The sequence below is a fragment of the Pangasianodon hypophthalmus genome, chromosome 3 (genome assembly GCF_027358585.1).
Source record: "Pangasianodon hypophthalmus isolate fPanHyp1 chromosome 3, fPanHyp1.pri, whole genome shotgun sequence".
In the NCBI taxonomy this organism is placed as follows: domain Eukaryota; kingdom Metazoa; phylum Chordata; class Actinopteri; order Siluriformes; family Pangasiidae; genus Pangasianodon; species Pangasianodon hypophthalmus.
The window spans coordinates 24,923,450-24,943,221 of record NC_069712.1 but is presented as its reverse complement, the minus strand read 5'-3'; the positions used below and the strand labels follow the sequence as shown (position 1 = coordinate 24,943,221).

At 38.8% G+C, this 19,772-nt stretch overlaps 1 protein-coding gene across 16 annotated transcripts in view; it reads left to right on the top strand.

Annotated features, from left to right (window-relative positions):
• The window catches only part of lyst (lysosomal trafficking regulator), a 198,702-nt gene that overhangs the window by 88,894 nt on the left and 90,036 nt on the right, over window positions 1–19,772 (top strand). For all 16 annotated transcript variants that reach the window (XR_003404244.3, XR_008301402.1, XR_008301404.1 and 13 more), the window contains 3 exons: window positions 787–1,010; window positions 1,265–1,331; window positions 10,215–10,324. Coding sequence is in view for 11 of the 16 variants with exons in the window: in XM_053232372.1 (XP_053088347.1) it covers window positions 787–1,010; window positions 1,265–1,331; window positions 10,215–10,324 (401 nt within the window). In the remaining 5 variants the exon portion in view is untranslated. The remainder of the gene's footprint in view (window positions 1–786; window positions 1,011–1,264; window positions 1,332–10,214; window positions 10,325–19,772) is intronic.

Sequence of the window (19,772 nt, the reverse complement as noted above, 5' to 3'; positions counted from 1 at the left end):
TTAGAAGTGCTGAGAGTTCTACCTGTTGAAGCATTCTGCTCTTGTGGTGTCGCTTATGTAGTGCTAGGCCTAAACTGAAACAAATACATTTTTAAAATTGTTTATAGCATCGATCCCTTCAGGGGATGTCCCATGTAATTGCAGATACAATATTGTTTGTGAAAGATATTTTGGCTCATTACTTTGGTAGTGTGGTTCATGGCCAGATTTGGGGGTGCCAAAATGTCAAAATGTCCGATGGGCATCTTTTACAATCGTGCTTGCCAATGAAATATAATATTTGTATCATAATGAAGTACTTCAGGCTCCCTGCCATATGTTTTTGTATAACTCATTTTGTATGTGTGTGGAGGAAAACTCAGGAGGCAGGTGGAATTTCAGCAGAGTTCCAGGTTCCATTTTTTCCCCCAGTGCTTTTCAGTGCAAAACTCTACAAAAAACTTTTGTGCATTCGTGCACAAGGGCCCATTTTCTCATAATCCATCTATGACCATATTATGTTAGAACTGATGGTTTTCGATGTTGCCACAACTTAGAATTGGTGAATTGATGCCATTCATATTTTATAATTTAATTTACAGAGAATGTATAATTTACATGAAATTTATCACAGAATTTTTACTGCAGATCAGTTACATTTAAGTGTATTTTGCATCTTTGTCTGAGCTGAAAAGTGCGCTGCTTTGTTAGCTCTAAAATCACTGAATTGTATCCATGACAGTCTGTAGTATGGTCTTCAAAACCAAAACAAGAACGAGAAAGATTATTATTGTCTCTTATTCACAGGTGTGAAGATGGAAGTGTTGGCTCCAGTAGAGGAATGTGTGCTTGGATCTGCTGCTATGGCACATGGCTGTGGACAAGCCTTGCTTTTCCCACAAATATGCCTTATGGAGCTGCAGCTGCTGGCCAACAGTTCTCCAGACTTAGATGTGCTAGGTCACGTACTGCAAAGCCTTCTGGGAGCTGTGAAAATGCACCGTTCCAATGCTGCAATGATTTACCAACAGGTTACACTCTCTCTGCTTTTCAAAATGTTACTACTAATTTAAAGTGTAACCTGATGATGTAACTAGAAAAACAATTGCATGGCATTATTTTGGGTCACAGGTTTTCTAAATTATCTTTGAAATTATATATGTCTAGAAACACTCTTTGTAACTGTAAACTGCATCTTTAAACTTTTACATTCATTAGTTTTAGCCAGGAATTATATTCTTTCATAGCATATGTATTTTGACATCTCTCTTTTATTTATCTTCAGGGTGGTGTAAAAACCATTCTGACTGGCTTTGCAAACATTCTCAGTCAGTCAAATCCCTGCTATAAAGGTATGTATCCCTACAGTTTAAAACCACTCACTGTTTGGAATATCTAGTGTAGGGCAGTGCAATCCAGTGATGCAAGAAAGAATTGTGTAATCTTTGAGACATGACAATGATTTTTCAGGATACTTAGAGAACACACATCAATGAATATTGTTATTATCCAGCACTTTCAAGAGCAGTATTTATATATTTATATATTATTTGGGGCCAAGGACCATGGGTTTGAAGTGGGTGTGTTTCTGTTAGTATTATTATTATTAATGGTGCTTGCTATGCAGTGCAAGCATCATTGCTGGTGGTGCTTACAATGCAATGCAAGCATCAGTATTATAATTGTGCGTAGATATTAGTGGTGCTCGCTGTGCATTGCAAGCATCACTATTATAATTGTGCATACTTATTATTAGTGGTGCTTGCTATGCAATGCAAGCTCATACTACTACTTCTTCTTTTTCTTCTTCTTTTCTTCGTCTTCTTCTTCTAGCACGTAACTAGTCCCTCAGTTTTTGCCCCATGTCAAGAAACGTACCTCAAAACGTGTGGCCCCATTGGGACACAGGTGCTATTTCTTTACTCAGCATTCCCACGTACGCTTTTTACACAAGTGGCCAAAAATGACGGTTTTCGGCCAATAGAGAATAATTATGGGTATTCTAATGACATCATGTGCATGCGAACGGACTGCCATAAAGCCTGTTATATTAAAAGCTTGAGTTAAATACAATCATTATGGTTACTGATTTCAAATTAGTTATGCTTCAGCAACACACATATAGCTCCCCCTACTGACCGGCATGTGGAGCTGCATGTCGTTGTCGAATTTTGCACGGGCAAGCACCACTCAGATTTTCTTCAGAAAATGTAAATTCTAGTTCTTCTTCTTATTATGAGTGGTGCTTGCTATGCAATGCATGCTCATAGCTTCTTCTTCTTCTTCTAGCACATAACTAGTCCCTCAGTTTTTGCCCCACGTCAAGAAACGTACCTTAAAACATGCGGCCCCATTACTTTTATCGGCATTCACGCTTGCACTTTTTATTAGTGGTGCTTGCTAGGCAATGCAAGCATCACTTTTAAAATTGACAATACTACTACTTATTATTATTATTATTAATATTATTATTAGGGGCCAAGCACTGAAGGTGAGTAGGCATCCTATTGTTATTCTACCCTTTCTTATTCTTCTTTTTCCACTTCTTCTTCTTCTGGCTAGGGTGTCTATGGCAATTTTGTGAAAGTTGTGAAATTTGGCACACTGATTGGGAAGGGTCTAAGGAACATACTAACCAAGTTTAGGCTGCTCTAGTGACACTATTGGGTCACATTTTGGCCTAATTTGGAAGTACATTTATGGTCATAACTTCTGAACCGTGTCTTCAAATTTTAAAAGACAGGCATCCGTCGATTCCCTAGGTCGAGATGAGCACACCCTATGGCATCAATTTCTGCCTTGGATTTAAATCTTGGATTTTTCAAAACTGCTTTTACTCCTCCTACAAATTTTGTTCAATCATCACCAAATTTGGCACGTCATCTTCAGAGTAAGCCTCACAAAAGTTTTCCTCACAAAATATCAGAAGAATTCTGATATTCCAAATGGTTTGTCCAATCTTCACCAAATTTGGCTCACATCATCTTGAGACCTGTCTGAACAAAAGTTATCAAAGGAATTTTTGTATTCAAACCTGTAACATGCTGACAAATGCAAAGAACAGGATGTGAGGGTGTATCTCAGCAATGCATCTACACTTAAGTATCTTCAGGACCATGCCCTGAATTGAACCTAAGATGTTTTGTGACTGTGCCACCTTGTGGTCAAGAACTGTAGCAACTTTTTTTTCCTTATATCATTTGAAGAGTTTGTACTAAATTCACAGTTCTTTTTCCTTATAATTCCATGGGGTATGCTGAAGTGAACGCACACCAACATCTGAAACTCAAGTGTACTTTCTGTCGACCATCTTGCGTTTTGTCAAAAAGTTTTTTTGCTACTCCTCCTACAGATTTTGTCCAATCATCAACAAATTATGTTCAATCAACACTAAATTTGGCATACATCATATTCAGACCAACCTGGAAAAAAGTTTTCAAAAGAATGTTGATATTCCAAACGGTTTGCCTGTAATGTGCCAACAAATGCACAAAGTGGAGAAAAAAAGGCCAAGACTGATGAGAAAAAAACATAAATACCTTAGATGTTTAAATTGCAAGAAGAAAAAGATTTCTGGTCCCAGATGAGGATGGGTTCCCTTTTAGTGACATCACATGCACGTTAACGTGCATGTTAACCCCCAAAATTAGTGGAATCACAGAACTACCCCAACATAGGCATGTGACATATCAAAACACTCGGCTCAATGAGAAGAATTGCATTATGGGTATTCTAGTGATGTCATGGGCACATTAACCCCGAAAATAAGTGGAATTCAAAAATTACCGCAACATAGACATGTGACATATCAAAATGCTCGGCTCGATTAGGAGAATTGCATAATGGGCATTTTAGTGACATCATGTGAATGTCATGTGCACATCATGTGCACGTTAACCCCCAAAATAAGTGGAATCACAAAACCATCGCAGCATAGACATGTGACTTATCAAAACACTTGGTTCAATGCGGAATATTGTGTCATGGGTATTTGGACTGCCATAAAGCCTATTATATTAAAAACTTGACTTAAATACAATCATTACAGCTACCAATATAGGTCATATTAGTTGTGCTTCAGCAAACACGTACACACATGTAGCTCACCCTAATGACCGGCATGTGCAGCTGCATGTTACTGTCGAATTTTGCACGGGCAAGCATCACTCACATTTTCTTCAGAAAATGTACATTTTTAGTTCTTTTTTATTCTTCTGGACACTTTTTCAGCACGTAACTAGTCCCGCACCATTTGCGTCAGCGTCACAAACATACCTCAAAACGTGCGGCCCAATTGGGACAGGTGTGCTATTACTTTTCTCAGCGTTCCAGTGTTCATTTATTGTGCACGTGGCAAAAAACACATGGTTTCAGCCCATAGAGAATGAATGGGGAATAAAACACGGGTGTTACAGCTCGGCCGTCGTTCGGCTGATATGCTCGTATCATATATCCTCTCATATGTCTTAGGGAGTAGACCTGGCATATACACATTTCTGGCAAAAATTCAGAGAGGCAATGTCCTGAAAATGGTGTTATTCTGGCCCCATAGACAGTAATGGGAAATTGTGGACCCCCCAACTCGTCAGTGACACAGACATGAATGACATGTCCAAGAGTTCGGCTTGGTTCAGAGAATCAGAAAATCCCATTTGGGAATTGATCCCACATGCATGTCACGTGGAATTTCCTGACAGGATTTGCAATGCACACTAATGTTTGCTCTAGAGGAGCGAACAGGTTAGGATCTCCATAGAAAATCTTCAGCACCTAACTAGTCCCACTCCATTTGACTCAGACATGGTTCATAACTCAAATCACTCAGAATTCTCAGGAGATGTGTACCATTACTTTTCTCACCATTCCCACATACGTGTCGTGAAATGTCCGATCCAATTTCCCCCATACACGCTCGGTAGAAATCAGTAGCAGGATCTAACAGGCCATAAACTGAGTCTAATCACCAAGATACTTCAGCCATGTCATACATCAAAGTGATTGGCTCATTTAGGAGAATTGCATTATGGGGATGACAATACCCTCAACTCAACATGCAGAATTGCATTATGGGTATTTTAGTGATGGCATGTGTATGTTAGCCCCCAAAATAAGTGGAATTCAATTCAGTTTTATTTGTGTAGCACTTTTAACAATGGACATTGTCACAAAGCAGCTTTACAGAAATAAATGGATTCACAAAAAATATATTGTAAATATGTGAATTTATCCCTAATGAGCAAGCCAGAGGCGATGGTGGCAAGGAAAAACTCCATGGGACAATATGAGGAAGAAACCTTGAGAGGAACCAGGCTCAAAAGGGAACCCATCCTCATCTGGGTGCAGTGGATAGTGCAATTATAAATAAATCCTTTCTCTTATTGTGTACTATATGGACAAATAGTGCAGTTATGCAACCAGTAAATTCATCACAGTTTTTGCAAGAAGACTGGTTGGTTAAAATCTGTCCACCGTCCACTGATGGAGTCCTGAGTACGAAGGTGTTTGTGGAAACTGCAGCCCCAAAGCCACTACAGCAATCGCAGTCCCAAGCCATTACAGTACAGCTCCCATATGTGATCCCCAAGCCATCTCCACAGCCCCCAAGTGGCACCATCCCCAGCAATCCAACGGTTCTTCAGGCTGTCCATATGGGGCCACCCCCAGCAGCAGCGAGTCAACTCAACCGATGAGAACTCCAACCAGAAGTAGGGCATCAGGATAGGTCAGGCAGGTCCGGAGAGCAGCAGGGGTCAGGATCACTGGCATCTCAGAAGAAGCATGTGTAGCTCGACAGAGAGGGCGGGAGGGAGAGAGAGAGAGAGAGAGATTGTTGGGTAAGCTTTTGTCCTCTAATGGTTAAGGACAATGTACTTTGCATGCAGAGTGCAAGCAGGGACTCCAGCAAGACTAGCTATGACAGCATAACTAAAAGGGAGAGCCAGAAGCTAAAACAGACATGAGGGCACCCTGGGACATAAGCCAGCCAGCCACTCCACCGTTGACAAACCTGAGTGAACGTATGAGAGTGGGGGGGCGACAGCATCCAAACATCCCAGTTCACCACAACACTCTATGCCTGTGAACCCTCCAGACCTGCCCCTGTACCTAAGAAAAAACTATTCAGAAAAGGCTTGACTAAACAAATATGTTTTCAGCCTAGACTGAACACTGAGACTGTGTCTGAGCCCCGAACACTAAGTGGAAGTCTGTTCCATAACTGTGGGGCTTTGTAAGAGAAAGCTCTACCCCCAGCTGTAGTCCGCACTATTCGAGGTACCAACAAATAGCCTGCACCTTTTGATCCAAGTAGGCGTGGCGGATCATAAAAGACCAAAAGTTCGCTCAGGTACTGTGGCGCGAGACCATTTAGTGCTTAGTCAATAGTAGTATTTTATAATCAATACGAAATTTGATTGGGAGCCAATGCATAACATAGGGGTGATGTGGTCATATCTTCTGATTCTAGTAAGGACTCTTGCTGCTGCATTCTGGACTAACTGGAGCTTGTTTACAGTATATTTCTGGACTAACTGGAGCTTTGTTGACAGTATATTTCTTATTTTAGCAATATTTCTGAGATGAAAAAGCTATCCTAGTTATATTATCTACATGAGCTTCAAAAGCAAGACTAGAGTCGATAATCACACCAAGGTCTTTTACTGCCGCACATGATGAAACAGAAAGGCCATCCAGAGTTATTATGTAATCAGAAAGCTTACTTTTAACTGCATGTGGTCCTAGTACAAGTACTTCTGTCATGTCGGAATTAAGTGAGAGAAAGTTAATAAACATCCAGTTTCTAATGTCTTTTACACATTCCTCAACTTTATTAAGCTGGTGTCTGTCATCTGGCTTTGCTGAAACATACAACTGTGTGTCATCAGCGTAACAGTGGAAGCTAATACCATGTTTACGAATAATTTTGCTCAGAGGTAGCATATATAAAGAAAAGAGCAGTGGGCCTAAAACAGAGCCTTGCAGGACTCCAAACTTTACCTTAGTATGAGAAGAGAAGTCACCATTTACGTCTACAAACTGATAACGATCAGTCAAATAAGACCTGAGCCAGGAAAGGGCCATTCCCTTAATGCCTACTACATTTTCCAGTCTATCGAGGAGAATAGCATGATCAGTGGTATCAAAAGCTGCACTAAGGTCAAGCAACACAAGGAAGGAGACACAACCCTGATCAGAGGCCAGAAGTAAGTCATTTACCACTTTAACCAGTGCTGTCTCTGTGCTATGATGAGGCCTAAATCCTGACTGATGCATTTCATGAATGTTATTCCTATGTAAGTATGAGCATAGCTGCTGTGCTACAACCTTTTCTAGGATCTTGGAGATAAAGGGGAGGTTTGATATTGGTCTATAGTTAGACAATTGACAGGGGTCAATCACAAAAATACAGGGGAAACACAAAAATACCACAGCATAGACATATGGCATATCAAAACGCTCGGCTGACTGAGGATAATTGTGTTATGGGTATTTGAGTGATGTCACGTTCATGTCACATGCACGTTAACCCAGAAAATAAGTAAAATCACAAAACTACCGCAACATAGACATGTGAAATATCATATTTGAAACTTGGTACTCTGCATCTTTACGGTTATTTGTGTGTATTGTTAATGACGACTTGGTCACTTAAAAAAACCATGGCTCCAGTTGTCCATTCAGTTTTTAGCAGGCATTTGATAGCGTTAAAAAATAAGCAATCTTTATGAACCTTGAATGATAGGTTCCTCTAGCGACCCAGAAAAAAATACTGCATTGCCACTCTATTCATTTTTGCTATTGCTATTCATTTTTTCCACTTATAAACAAGAATATCTCATGTAAATTAAGGTGGACAGAGAATATTCTCTTCAATCCTGTTTCAGTCACTTATGCATTATAATTTGATTAATATGTGAGCTGATCTTTTGCAAACTATTCCTAGCTTTTTTGCCAGATCTTCCAAACTGTGGCGTCAAATTATCTGTCCTTCAGTAATGAATAAAAATCTGTGGACATTTGAAAAGAATGTGGCTGCCGCCTACAAATCAGTCATTCCAAGGCAGGGAATAGTCACATACACAACATGAGTGATTCATTGTCATAGCACCACCAACTGGAAAGTGAGGCTTATAAACTACATTTTTCAATACTCATCCTAGATGTTTCAGCAGATTGTTACAATGTATGTTAAGTTAGGAGGCCTAGTTACATACTCATGAGATTAGCGAGTCATTGTCATATTGTCACCACCTGGCAACAGGAAGTGGGGCTCAGATATCAAACCTTTTAATACTCTTTTTCGATGAGTGCATAGTTACAGACACAGGGGATTACTCATTTATTATTGTAACACCACCACCTGGTAAGAGGAAGTGGGGCTTATAAATAATTTTTTTTTATATTCTTTGTCAATTAATATAAAATTTAATTAGCATGATGTAAAGGCATTTATGAGGTTAAATTGCAAAAGAATTGTCAATATTTTGAACAGAACAGTGTTGCCATGGTGATGTGATTACTTAACCCATGACACAGTTCAAAGAGGAGGTGTTGTGTAATTCCCCTATACATCATAGGATGTCGTTTAGATTTACATATACAGTCCAACCAACACCCACATGCCAATACTAACACTTTGTCATAGAACCACGAACTGGCAATAGAGCATGAAGTATAAATAACAGTTTTATACATTCTTTTCTAAAAAGCACACTCCTCCTTCAATGTTGTGAGTGCTCCCTGACAACATTGAAAATGCAAAAATTTTGTTATTGAATATATGTTAAATGTCAATGGCATGGCAACACAATTCAATAAAATTTGACACTGTTTAAACAGAAAGTCTTCCTTAATTTTTTCACACTGCATCATGTGATGGCGCTTATGTTTCAGATGTCTCTTAATGTACTGTTCTTCGTGCCTTTAACAAAACAACTTAATAGTGTATTCTATTAGTGACAAGAAGTGACATTCATGTAACACACTGTTTATTGATTTTAGATGACATTTACTGTGGGTTGTCTTACACATTATGGTACCACATTATGACATTGTGCAACCTATGTTGTTGCACCCTTGGTGCTTGGCCCTGCCAGTTGCTGGTCGCAGCTATATTTATTCTTTTCTAAACTTTGCATTTATGCGGTGCTTGGCATGCTCAAAAACTCACAAAAATTGGCACACACATCAAAAGTGTTGGCCATCATGTTCTGGCAAAAAATTGGACCCAGGCGTGGCCCTTGGGCTCAAAAGCATCCCTTTTGATAAATATGAGCATTGAGTTTCCTCTACCCGCACCAAATTGGTAGGCATATGGGTCTTCTCAAGACGGACAGTTTAGCAGGTATCAAACTTGTAAATACTCCTCCTAGGGGATTCATCAGATTCAAACCAATGTCACCATTTCCATGATGCAAAATTTTGAAGAAATTTTCAATCAATTAATATGTCACATCATGTAATCAGTCAGGTGTGGCATTCCACAGCATATCATGCTAGGTTGTCCAAAGTTCATGTTCTGTTCAATGATGTGCGTGTGTGTATATGTATGTATGTATGTATATATGTATAAGTGTAATGTTCACTGATGAGTGTAATCACATACACAGGCCAATGGTGATTTAACACTGGGAGCAGGAAGTGAGGCTTATAAACCAAAATTTTAATACTCCTCCTAGATGGCTCACACCAAATTTGATTTATACCAAATTTGGTCTGCATGATGTCACGATATTGATGATGCTAAATTGCAAAGGAATTTTTGATACCTTAAACAGTCTTCCCATGCAGTTCAAAGTGCTCATGTGTGTTAAATGATGCGACATACAGCCATATGGCAGCACTTGTTCATGCAACAGGTATTGCTGCACTCTTGGTGCTTGGGCCATTCAAATGCTGCTTAGAATTTTATTATTGAGCTTATTTCACACATTGTTTTATCTATGATGATGCTTGCTTTCACTCTACAGGTCGCTCTACAGTTTTGTAGGTGTTAGGTAATAGTAATTAATATAAAAACGAATATACTTGGGGGCGGTTAACTTTTAGTTTTCTCTATAATTATCTGGAGGATGCTCTTATCAAGACAAGATTAATTTTCTTTTGAAAATATATAGATGGAGTAATACAAAAGTATGCATATTGTATTTTTGCTGTATGATTGTGCAACACACAAGACCATGCTGTGGGTATGTGGAAGCATGCAGGTCTAACTGGTTGTCTATTCTTCGGTACAGAGTGCCAGACTCTACTGGTGGAGCTGCTGATTTCAATGGTGAAAGACAGGATAACAGCAGAGGAAGTGGCTCTGTTGCTCCATCTCTTCCTGGAGAAGACTCCACCTACTGTAAGACTCCTCCCACATCACTTTATAATGAACAAGTTTATAACTACATAAATGGAGACATGAACCAAAAAACAGTGTTGAATATTAAATAATTAAATAAACAATATACAGTCAAGTCTATAAATATTTGGACATTTGACAAAGTTGTTAATTCACCAAAATATATTATATTGTCTGTTACAATATTTTGGAGTTGAAATTAAATAAGCTCAAAGTGCAGACTTTCAGCTTTAATTTGAGGGTATCTACATCCAAAATGAGTGAATATTGTAGGAATCACAACACGTTTTGTATGTGGTCCCTCTACTTTTTAAAGGACCAGAAGTAATTGGACAGTTGGCTGCTCAGCTGGCCAGGTGTGTGTTTTTCCCACATCATTCCCACATTATAGATAAAATGTCTAGAGTTGATTTCAAGTGTACCATTTGCATTTGGAATCTGTTGCTGTTAACTCTCAATATGAAGTCCAATATGAAGTCAAAAGAGCGGTCACTACCAGTGAAGCAGGCCGTCATTATGCTGAAAAAAATCAAAACAAACCCAACAGAGAAACCCGTCTTCAAAAGAAAGAATGCACTGGTGAGCTAGAAGGCCCAGAAGAATTCTTTATCTGGTCAAGAAAAAACCCTTCACAACAGTTGGCCAGATCATGATCACCCTCCAGGTGGTAGGCATACCTGTGTCAGAGTCAACAATCAATAGAAGCCTTTCCAAAATAAAAAATACAGAAGGTCGACTACAAGATGCAAGACATTGAGAAGACCAGATTAGAGTTTTCCAAAAACATCTATTAAAAAAAAAAAAAAAAAAAAAAGCAGAGAGTTAATATCAGTGGATAGTAGTGAGTTATTATCAGTTGATGACACAGCTGATCATGTAATCATTCGTTGCTGCATGGAATGCACAGAGACGCATTCATGTTCACACTACAAATGTGATGTATGTCCCAGACCACCTCCGAATGTGGTTCGAGTCATCGGATCACAACGTGTCCATAAGACGCATACCATGTAATGAGTGGCGCAGACAGAAATTTCAAATACAGTGCCTCCATTAAAACTCGCCTCCCTTAAAACTCACCTCCCATAAAACTCCTCAGGTTTGTCTGGATTTAAAATGACACTTATACAGATTGTTTCAGCCAGTATTTTTTTTATTGCAGACCAAGTATTTAACTTTATTATTACTGAAGGAATAATTACTTTACAGCGTTTCTTTGCATGTGCCAAAGTCCTTTGCACAGTACTTTGTATTAGAGTTGTAACCGATTGCATTATTTGGATTGAAAAGACAATGTGCCCTAAACAAATATGAATACATATATTGTAGATGAAGTATTTGTGATGAAGTTTGTTCCTAGAAAGATTGCCTGCTTCAGACTTGGTGTGTCCATTGAGATCCTCCAGAATGAAACAATAAAAAGTCACAAGAGTGAGATTTTTACTTAAATTTGTGGGTTTAAAAAACTCTCACTGATGATCGTGGGGAGGGTTGGCAGGTTTCAGCAAAATTCCCACCCTGACTACAACTCAAGAACTGCACTAAAAGACTTGAAATTGGTGCAAAATATTCTGTATAGGAGAAGGTGGATGCATGCTTAAAGGATCCCATTTTGACTCACAGTAGCACTCAGAGTGCATCCAGCTTTAAAGAAGATTTTGATAGCATGTCCAGTGAAGTTTTCTGATCATTCTGGAAGGTAAGAAACCTAAAAACTAAAGTAAATCTGATAAAATATTACTAGATGGGTATTACTGTCAACTGTAAATAACAGTTTCTTGATTCAGTCACATCAGATAGAAGATAGAAAGCTTTCCAAAATAAAAATAAAAATAAATAGAAAAAAACTTACAATAACCCAGATGCATCATATATCATATACATAGTCAATAAATTCATTCTGATTTACCCCAAATAAAGATCAGCTGTTTCTGTAGGATTTTATTAACATCTTTTTATTTTTATTTTGGCACTAAAGGTGCAGGCCTCTGTTACACAAAAATTTCACCTTCCAGGCCAATAACAACCCAAAGCGCAAATGTAAGTCAACAAAGGATTGGCCACCTTTATTATGTTTTTCGTCTGAAAAGTGGTTTACTTTCTGTAGTGATGTACAAACACTTTTCTGTAATATTTAATTTTTCGTTGGAAAAGTAATGTTTGGAAATGTAAGATGTTTTTGTACTGACTTAATAGTGCAGAAGTCAAAATAAACATCTATAACAAAATTTGTACTAAAAAATAGGGATTTATAAGATTTTTGTACATACTTTATGGCCGTACACAGTCATGGTGAAAAGAATGACCAATTCTATGTTCAATTCTAGGACAACAGCTATTGTGTGGTCCTCACCAACTTATATAAACAAACCAACAACCTCAGGTGACAACAAAAAACACAAGTTATTTCAATATGTATTAATTTCTTCCCAAAAAGTAAACCAACATTCAGAAACCAGGTGGGAAGAATAAATACACCCTTCCTACTTCCACAATCACTAAGAGAGTAATTAGCAGCCAGGTGTTACTAGTGAAATGCACAAGATTAGTTAATCATCAAGAAGTGTGAGCTTTTGGCAGTTTGGTGTTCTGGAGCACGCAGGTATGTGTCATCATGCCAAGAAGAAAAGACATCAACCATGACCTCAGAGATGCAATTGTTGCTGCTCATCAATCTCGGAAGGGTTATAAGGCCATCACCAAACAATTAGCAATTCACCATTCTGTGTATGTATGTATGTGTGTGTGTGTGTGTGTATACACATACATATATATATATATATATATATATATACATACATATGCATATATATATGTGTGTGTGTGTGTGTGTGTGTGTATATATATATATATATATATATATATATATATATATATATATATATATATATATATATATATATATACACACACACACACACTGATCAGCTATAACATTAAAATCACCTGCCTAATATTGTGTAGGTCCCCCTTGTGCCACCAAAACAGTTCTGACCCGTCAAGGCATGGTATCTGGCACCAAGACATTAGCAGCAGATCCTCTATGTCCTGTAATTTGCAAGGTGCGGCCTCCATGGATCGGACTTGTTTGTCCAGCACATCCCAGAGATGCTCATTTGGATCGAGATCTGAGGAATTTGGAGGCAAAGTCAACACCTTGAACTCTTGTTTTGAACACCTTGTCATCTTCCTCAAACCATTCCTGAACATTTTTTGCAGTGTGGCATGGTGCATTATCCTGCTGAAAGAGGCCACTGCCATTAGGGAATACCGTTGCCATGAAGGAGTGTTCTTGGTCTGCAGCAACGTTTAGGTAGGTGGTATGTGTCAAAATAACATCACATGAATGCCAGGACCCAAAGTTTCCCAGCAGAACATTGCCCAGAGCATCACACTGCCTCCGCCAGCTTCCCTTCTTCCCATAGTGCATTCTGGTGCCTTCCCAGATGCACACGCACCTGGCCATCCACATGTTGTAAAAGAAAACGTGATTCATCAGACCAGTTCCGATGCTCAAGTTCACATTGTAGGAACTTTCGGCGATGCACCAGGGTCAGCATGGGCACTCTGACCAGTTTGCGGCTACACAGCCCCGTATGCAGCAAGCTGTGATGCACTTTGTGTTCTGACACCTGTCTATCATAGCTGGCATTAACTTTTTCAGCAAGTAGCTCTTCTGTGGGATCAGACCAGATGGGCTAGTCTTCACTCTTCACACAGATCAATGAGTCTTGGGTGCCAATGACCCTGTTGCTGGTTCACCAGTTGTCTTTGCTTGGACCACTTTTAGTAGATACTAACCACTGTATACTGGTAACACCCCACAACACCTGCCATTATGGAGATGCTCTGACCCAGTCGTCCTGCCATCACAATTTGGCCCTTGTCAAAGTCACTCAGATACTACCATACACTACCCTCTTTCATGCTTCCAACACATCAACTTTGAGAACTGACTGTTGCAAAGTCTCCAGCAGAGCTCCAGCCCGAGGCCCACGGGGCGGCCTCCCCTGCAGAGCTCTCTCAAGAGGCTGTTGTGACACTGTACACCACCACAATGGATGTGAAATGAAGCAATCATGATGTGACTAAAGTGTAGACTTTAAGCTTTAATTCAAGGGGTCTAAAAAAAATATTGCATTAACCATTTAGGAATTATTGCTTACATAAATACAGTAATTTTGCATAGTCTCTCCATTTTCAGAGGCTCAAAGTAATTGGATAATTGACTGATGAGCAGTTTCATGGCCATGTGTAGCCGGTTTTCTCGTTATTTCATGACAAATTAAGGAGATAAAAGGTCTGGAGTTGATTCCAAGCATTGAATTTGCATTTGGTTGTGTTCATGGGAACTCTCAATATGTGGTCCAAAAAGTGTGGATGCAAGAGAAGGAGGCCATCATCAGGCTAAAAAAAACAAAACAGACCTATCAGAGAGACAGCTGAAACTTTAGGAGTGGCCAAATCAACAATCTGGAGCATTCTTTAAAAGAAGGAATGCACTGGCGAGCTCAGCAACACCAAAAGACCTGGAAGACCACAGAAGACATCTAAAGTCGATGATCACAGAATTCTTTCCTTGTTGAAGAAAAACCCCTTCACAACATCTGTTCAATAGGATGGTGCTTCACAGTACCGATGGATAATGACCCAAAACATACCATCCAAGCAACCTTCTTCTTAATGCAAAGAAACTAAATGTTCTTAGATGACTTCAACCCAATTGAGTGTGCCTTTCATTTACTGAAGACAAAACTAAAGGCAGAAAGAACCACAAACAAACAGCAACTGAAGCTTGGCTACAGTAAAGGTCTGGCAAAGCATCTCAAGGGAGGAAACTCAGCATTTGTTGATGTCCATGGGTTCCAGACTTCAGACAGTCATTGACTAACAAAGGATTTGCCTCCAATTATTAAAAATAATTTTTATATTTATAATTATGAAAGTTTATCCAATTACGTTGAGCCTGTTAAAATGGAGGGACTCTGCAAAAAAATGACTATAATTCCTAAGCGGTTAATGCAATATTTTTGTTAACCCCCTTGAATTAAAGCTCAATTTCTTTTGAGATGAAAGAAAGCGATCCTAGTTATATTATCTACATGAGCTTCAAAAGAAAGACTAGAATCGATTATCACACCAAGGTCTTTTACTGCTGCACATGATGAAACAGAAAGGCCATCCAGAGTTATTATGTAATCAGAAAGCTTACTTCTAACTGCATGTGGTCCTAGTACAAGTACTTCTATCATGTCAGAATTAAGTGAGAGAAAGTTAATAAGCATCCAGTTTCTAATGTCTTTTACACATTCCTCAACTTTATTAAGCTGGTGTCTATCATCTGGCTTTGCTGAAACATACAACTGTGTGTCATCAGCGTAACAGTGGAAGCTAATACCATGTTTACGGATAATTTTGCACAGAGGTAGCATATATAAAGAAAAGAGCAGTGGGCCTAAAACAGAGCCTTGCGGGACACCAAACTTTACCTTAGTATGAGAAGAGAAGTCACCATTTACGTCCACAAACTGATAACGATCAGTCAAATAAGACCTGAGCCAGAAAAGGGCCGTTCCCTTAATGCCTACTACATTTTCCAGTCTATCGAGGAGAATTGCATGATCAGTGATATCAAAAGGTGCACTAAGGTCAAGCAACACAAGCAAGGAGACACAACCCTGATCAGAGGCCAGAAGTAAGTCATTTACCACTTTTACCAGTGCCGTCTCAGTCAGTGCTATGATGAGGCCTAAATCCTGACTGATGCATTTCATGAATGTTATTCCTATGTAAGTATGAGCATAGCTTCTGTGCTCCAACATTTTCTTGGACCTTGGAGATAAAGGGGAAGGTTTGATATTGGTCTAAAGTTAGACAGCTGACAGGGGTTGAGGTCAGGTTTTTTAATCAAGGGCTTGATAACTGCTAATTTAAAAGATTTAGGTACATAGCCAATGCTAAGGGAAGAATTGATTATCTTTAAAAGAGGTTTGATTGTTTCAGGAATTATCTGTTTGAGGAGACAAGTAGGTAAAGGATCTAGTATACAGGTTGATGATTTTGATGAGGAAATTAGTGAAATTAGTTCAGTCTCTTCAAGGGGAGTAAAATATTGTTGTATTATTGTTGATCTGATATTATTATATTATCATCTACAGGGTTATTTATAAAACTGTCCGGTTTTAAATTAATAGTCTGAATTTCTTGCCTGATATTTTCAATTTTACCATTGAAAAATTTCATGAAGTCATCGCTGCTATATAATGATTGTGTGCGTTTCTATTGTGGTTTTATTCCTAGTTAATTTTGCTACAGTATTAAATAAGAAACTAGGGTTATTTCTGTTATCTTCAATTAGGGTGGAGAGATACATTGATGTAGCAGCACTAAGAGCTTTCCTATAGTTCAAAGGCTCTCCTTTCATGCTATTTGAAATACTACCGATTTAGTTTGACGCCATTTACGTTCTAGTTTTCGAGTGGTCTGTTTTAAAGTTTGTGTGCGATAGCTTTACCAGGGTGCTAGCTTTTTCTCCCTAATTATTTTTCTTTCAAGTGGAGCTACCTTATCTAGCGAGTTGCAGAACGTTGATTCTAAGCATTCAGTTGCCTGGTCGAGTTCTTTGGGATCAGACAGCCATCCAATCATGGTTGATAAATCTGGGAGATTACTGATAAAACTCTGTGCAGTTGTTGACGTGAAAGTACGTTTGACACGGTGACCTGGCAAGGTGCATATATTATGATTAAGACACATTTTAAATGAGATGAGATAATGATCTGAGATAGCTTCAGACTGTGGAAATGAGACTATTTTTTCTATACTTAATCCGAATGTTAGTATTAAATCAAGAGTATGACCACCACTCTGAGTGGGTCCTATTACATTCTGATTAACCCCTACTGAATCAAGAATGGACACAACTGCTGTTCTTAGAGGGTCATCTGGATTATCAAAATGAATATTAAAGTCTCCAACAATTAATGCTTTGTCTAAAGAAACAACCAGGTTAGAGATGAAATCCGCAAATTCACAAAGGAATTCACCTGGGTAGACTTATTTTTAGCGGCTACGTATATGTTAGTATAAAGAACTTCAAATGCGTTGAATTTATGACTAGGTTTTTGTATGATGCCTGGATTATCATTATAGATGACTGCGACGCCTCCTCCTTTGCCAGTTAGACGGGGCTGATGTATGTAACTGTACCCGGGAGGACTAGCTTCATTTAATGCTACAAACTCATTTGGTTTAATCCACGTTTCTGTTAAACACAGTACATCAAACTCCTGATCAGTAATGGTTTCATTAACAATAAGGGCTTTAGACATAAGAGATCTAATATTCAACAGTCCTAGCTTCAGATCAACAGTGCTGGCTATGCATTCGGTTTGATTTAATTTTATGTTAATTAGTTTACTAAAACAAACTGTCTGAGTATGTATATAATTTTGTTTAGCTCAGGGAACAGACACAGTTTCAATACGGTGGAACCTAAGCGACAACTCAGTGCAGCTAGCAGACTGTCGGTTTAGCCTGCTTGTCTGCTCCCTGGCCTTGGCCCTGGATTTTCACCGATTAACTAGGCCTGTTCTGAGAGTATGTGCTTTGCTGCAAGAACTGAGAGCAGCACCTTCCCGAGTGGGATGGACACCGTCCCGCCCTTAAAGGCCAGCCTTGCCCTCAAAGATAGTCCAATGATCTATAAAGCCCACATTGTTGATTGCTTTATTTCAAATCCATTGTGGTGGTGTACAGAGGCAAAAGGACAAAAACTGTGTAACTGTCCAAATGCTTATATATATGTGTGTATATATATATATGTGTGTGTGTGTGTGTGTGTGTGTGTATATATATATATATATATATATATATATATATATATATATACACACACACACAGTCAGGTCCAATACACACACACACAGATCAGCCATAACAGCCACCTTCCTAATATTATGTAGGTCCCACTTGTGACATCAAAATAGCTCTGACGTGAAGATGTGCTGTGGTACTGTCGTGGAAAATCTTCTCAGTCCAAAATATAAGAAAAATAACTTTCCAAAGTCAAAGGGTTTTGGATGCCAAAAAACAGACTTTATTGAAAAAGCCAACAAAGCAGAGATGTTTGTGCAAATCATCTGATTTACATAATCATGGCCCGTGCTTTTATACAATTCTAAAACAATGATCTCATTAGGTGGAGTTTTTTCTTTTAATCATGCCCCTAATCTCTCACCACAATTATTTCATTGTACTTCTATCTTCTCTTTAACTGTGGCACAAGCATAGTCAGTTTATTTTTTAAAAAATTTTAACATTCTTCACAACCATAACAATGCACTGTAAGAAATCACAAACGTCAAACTGGTGAAAAAGATACAAACTTCAGGTTCTCTGGTAGAGAAAGAGCACTTTCCCTTGAGACATGACAGAGCAAGCCTGGACTGAAAAGATACAATTTATGAATGAGAACTGTGTGCTTAATGATTTCCCACAAGCTAGAGTCACATCAGTTTGTCCTAGTTTTCTTTATTCACGTACACAAACATTCTCTATTAATTTTTTTTTCTAATTTATTAGAATTATGCTTAATTATTATGCTTAATTATGCTTAACACTGATTTAACATAAATTCACACTCTCTTCATTATTAAAATGCATTTCAAAGTGATTCTTAGGTCTTTGATGGATTAAAATTTTTCACTTGATTATTTTAATTTTTGTTTGGACCTGATGGATTATATCATTCTCTGATCAAGAAAATTCTTCTATAGTATCTGGCACCAAAACAGTAGCAGCAGATTCTTTAAATCCTGTAAATTGCAAGATGGGGCCTCCATGAATCGGACTTGTTTCTACAGAACATCCCAGAGATGTTTGATCGGATTGAGGTCTGTGGAATTTGGAGGCCAAGTCAACACCTTGAACTCTTGTCATCTTCCTCATATTCAAATTCCTGAACAATTTTTGCAGTGTGGCAGGGCGCATTGCTGAAAGAGGCCACTGCTGTTAAGTAACACCGTTGCCATGAAGAGGTATGGTCTGCAACAAAGTTTAGGTAGGTGGTACATGTCAAATTAACATCCACATGAATGCCAGGATCCAAGGTTTCCCAGCAGAACATTGCCCAGTGCACCACACTGCCTTTGCTGGCTTGCCTTCTTCCCATAGTGCATCCTGGTGTCATCTCTTCCCCAGGTAAGCGACACACACACACCCAGCTGTCCACATGATGTAAAAGAAAATGTGATTCATCAGACGAGGCACCTTCTTCTATTGCTTCATGGTCCAGTTCTGATGCTCATGTACCCATTGTAGGCGCTTTCCGTGGTGGACAGGGGTCAGCATGGGCACTCTGACTGGTCTGTGGCTACGCAGCAAGTTGTGATACACTGTGTTTTGAGACCTTTCTATTATAGCCAGCATTAATTTTTTCAGCAATTTG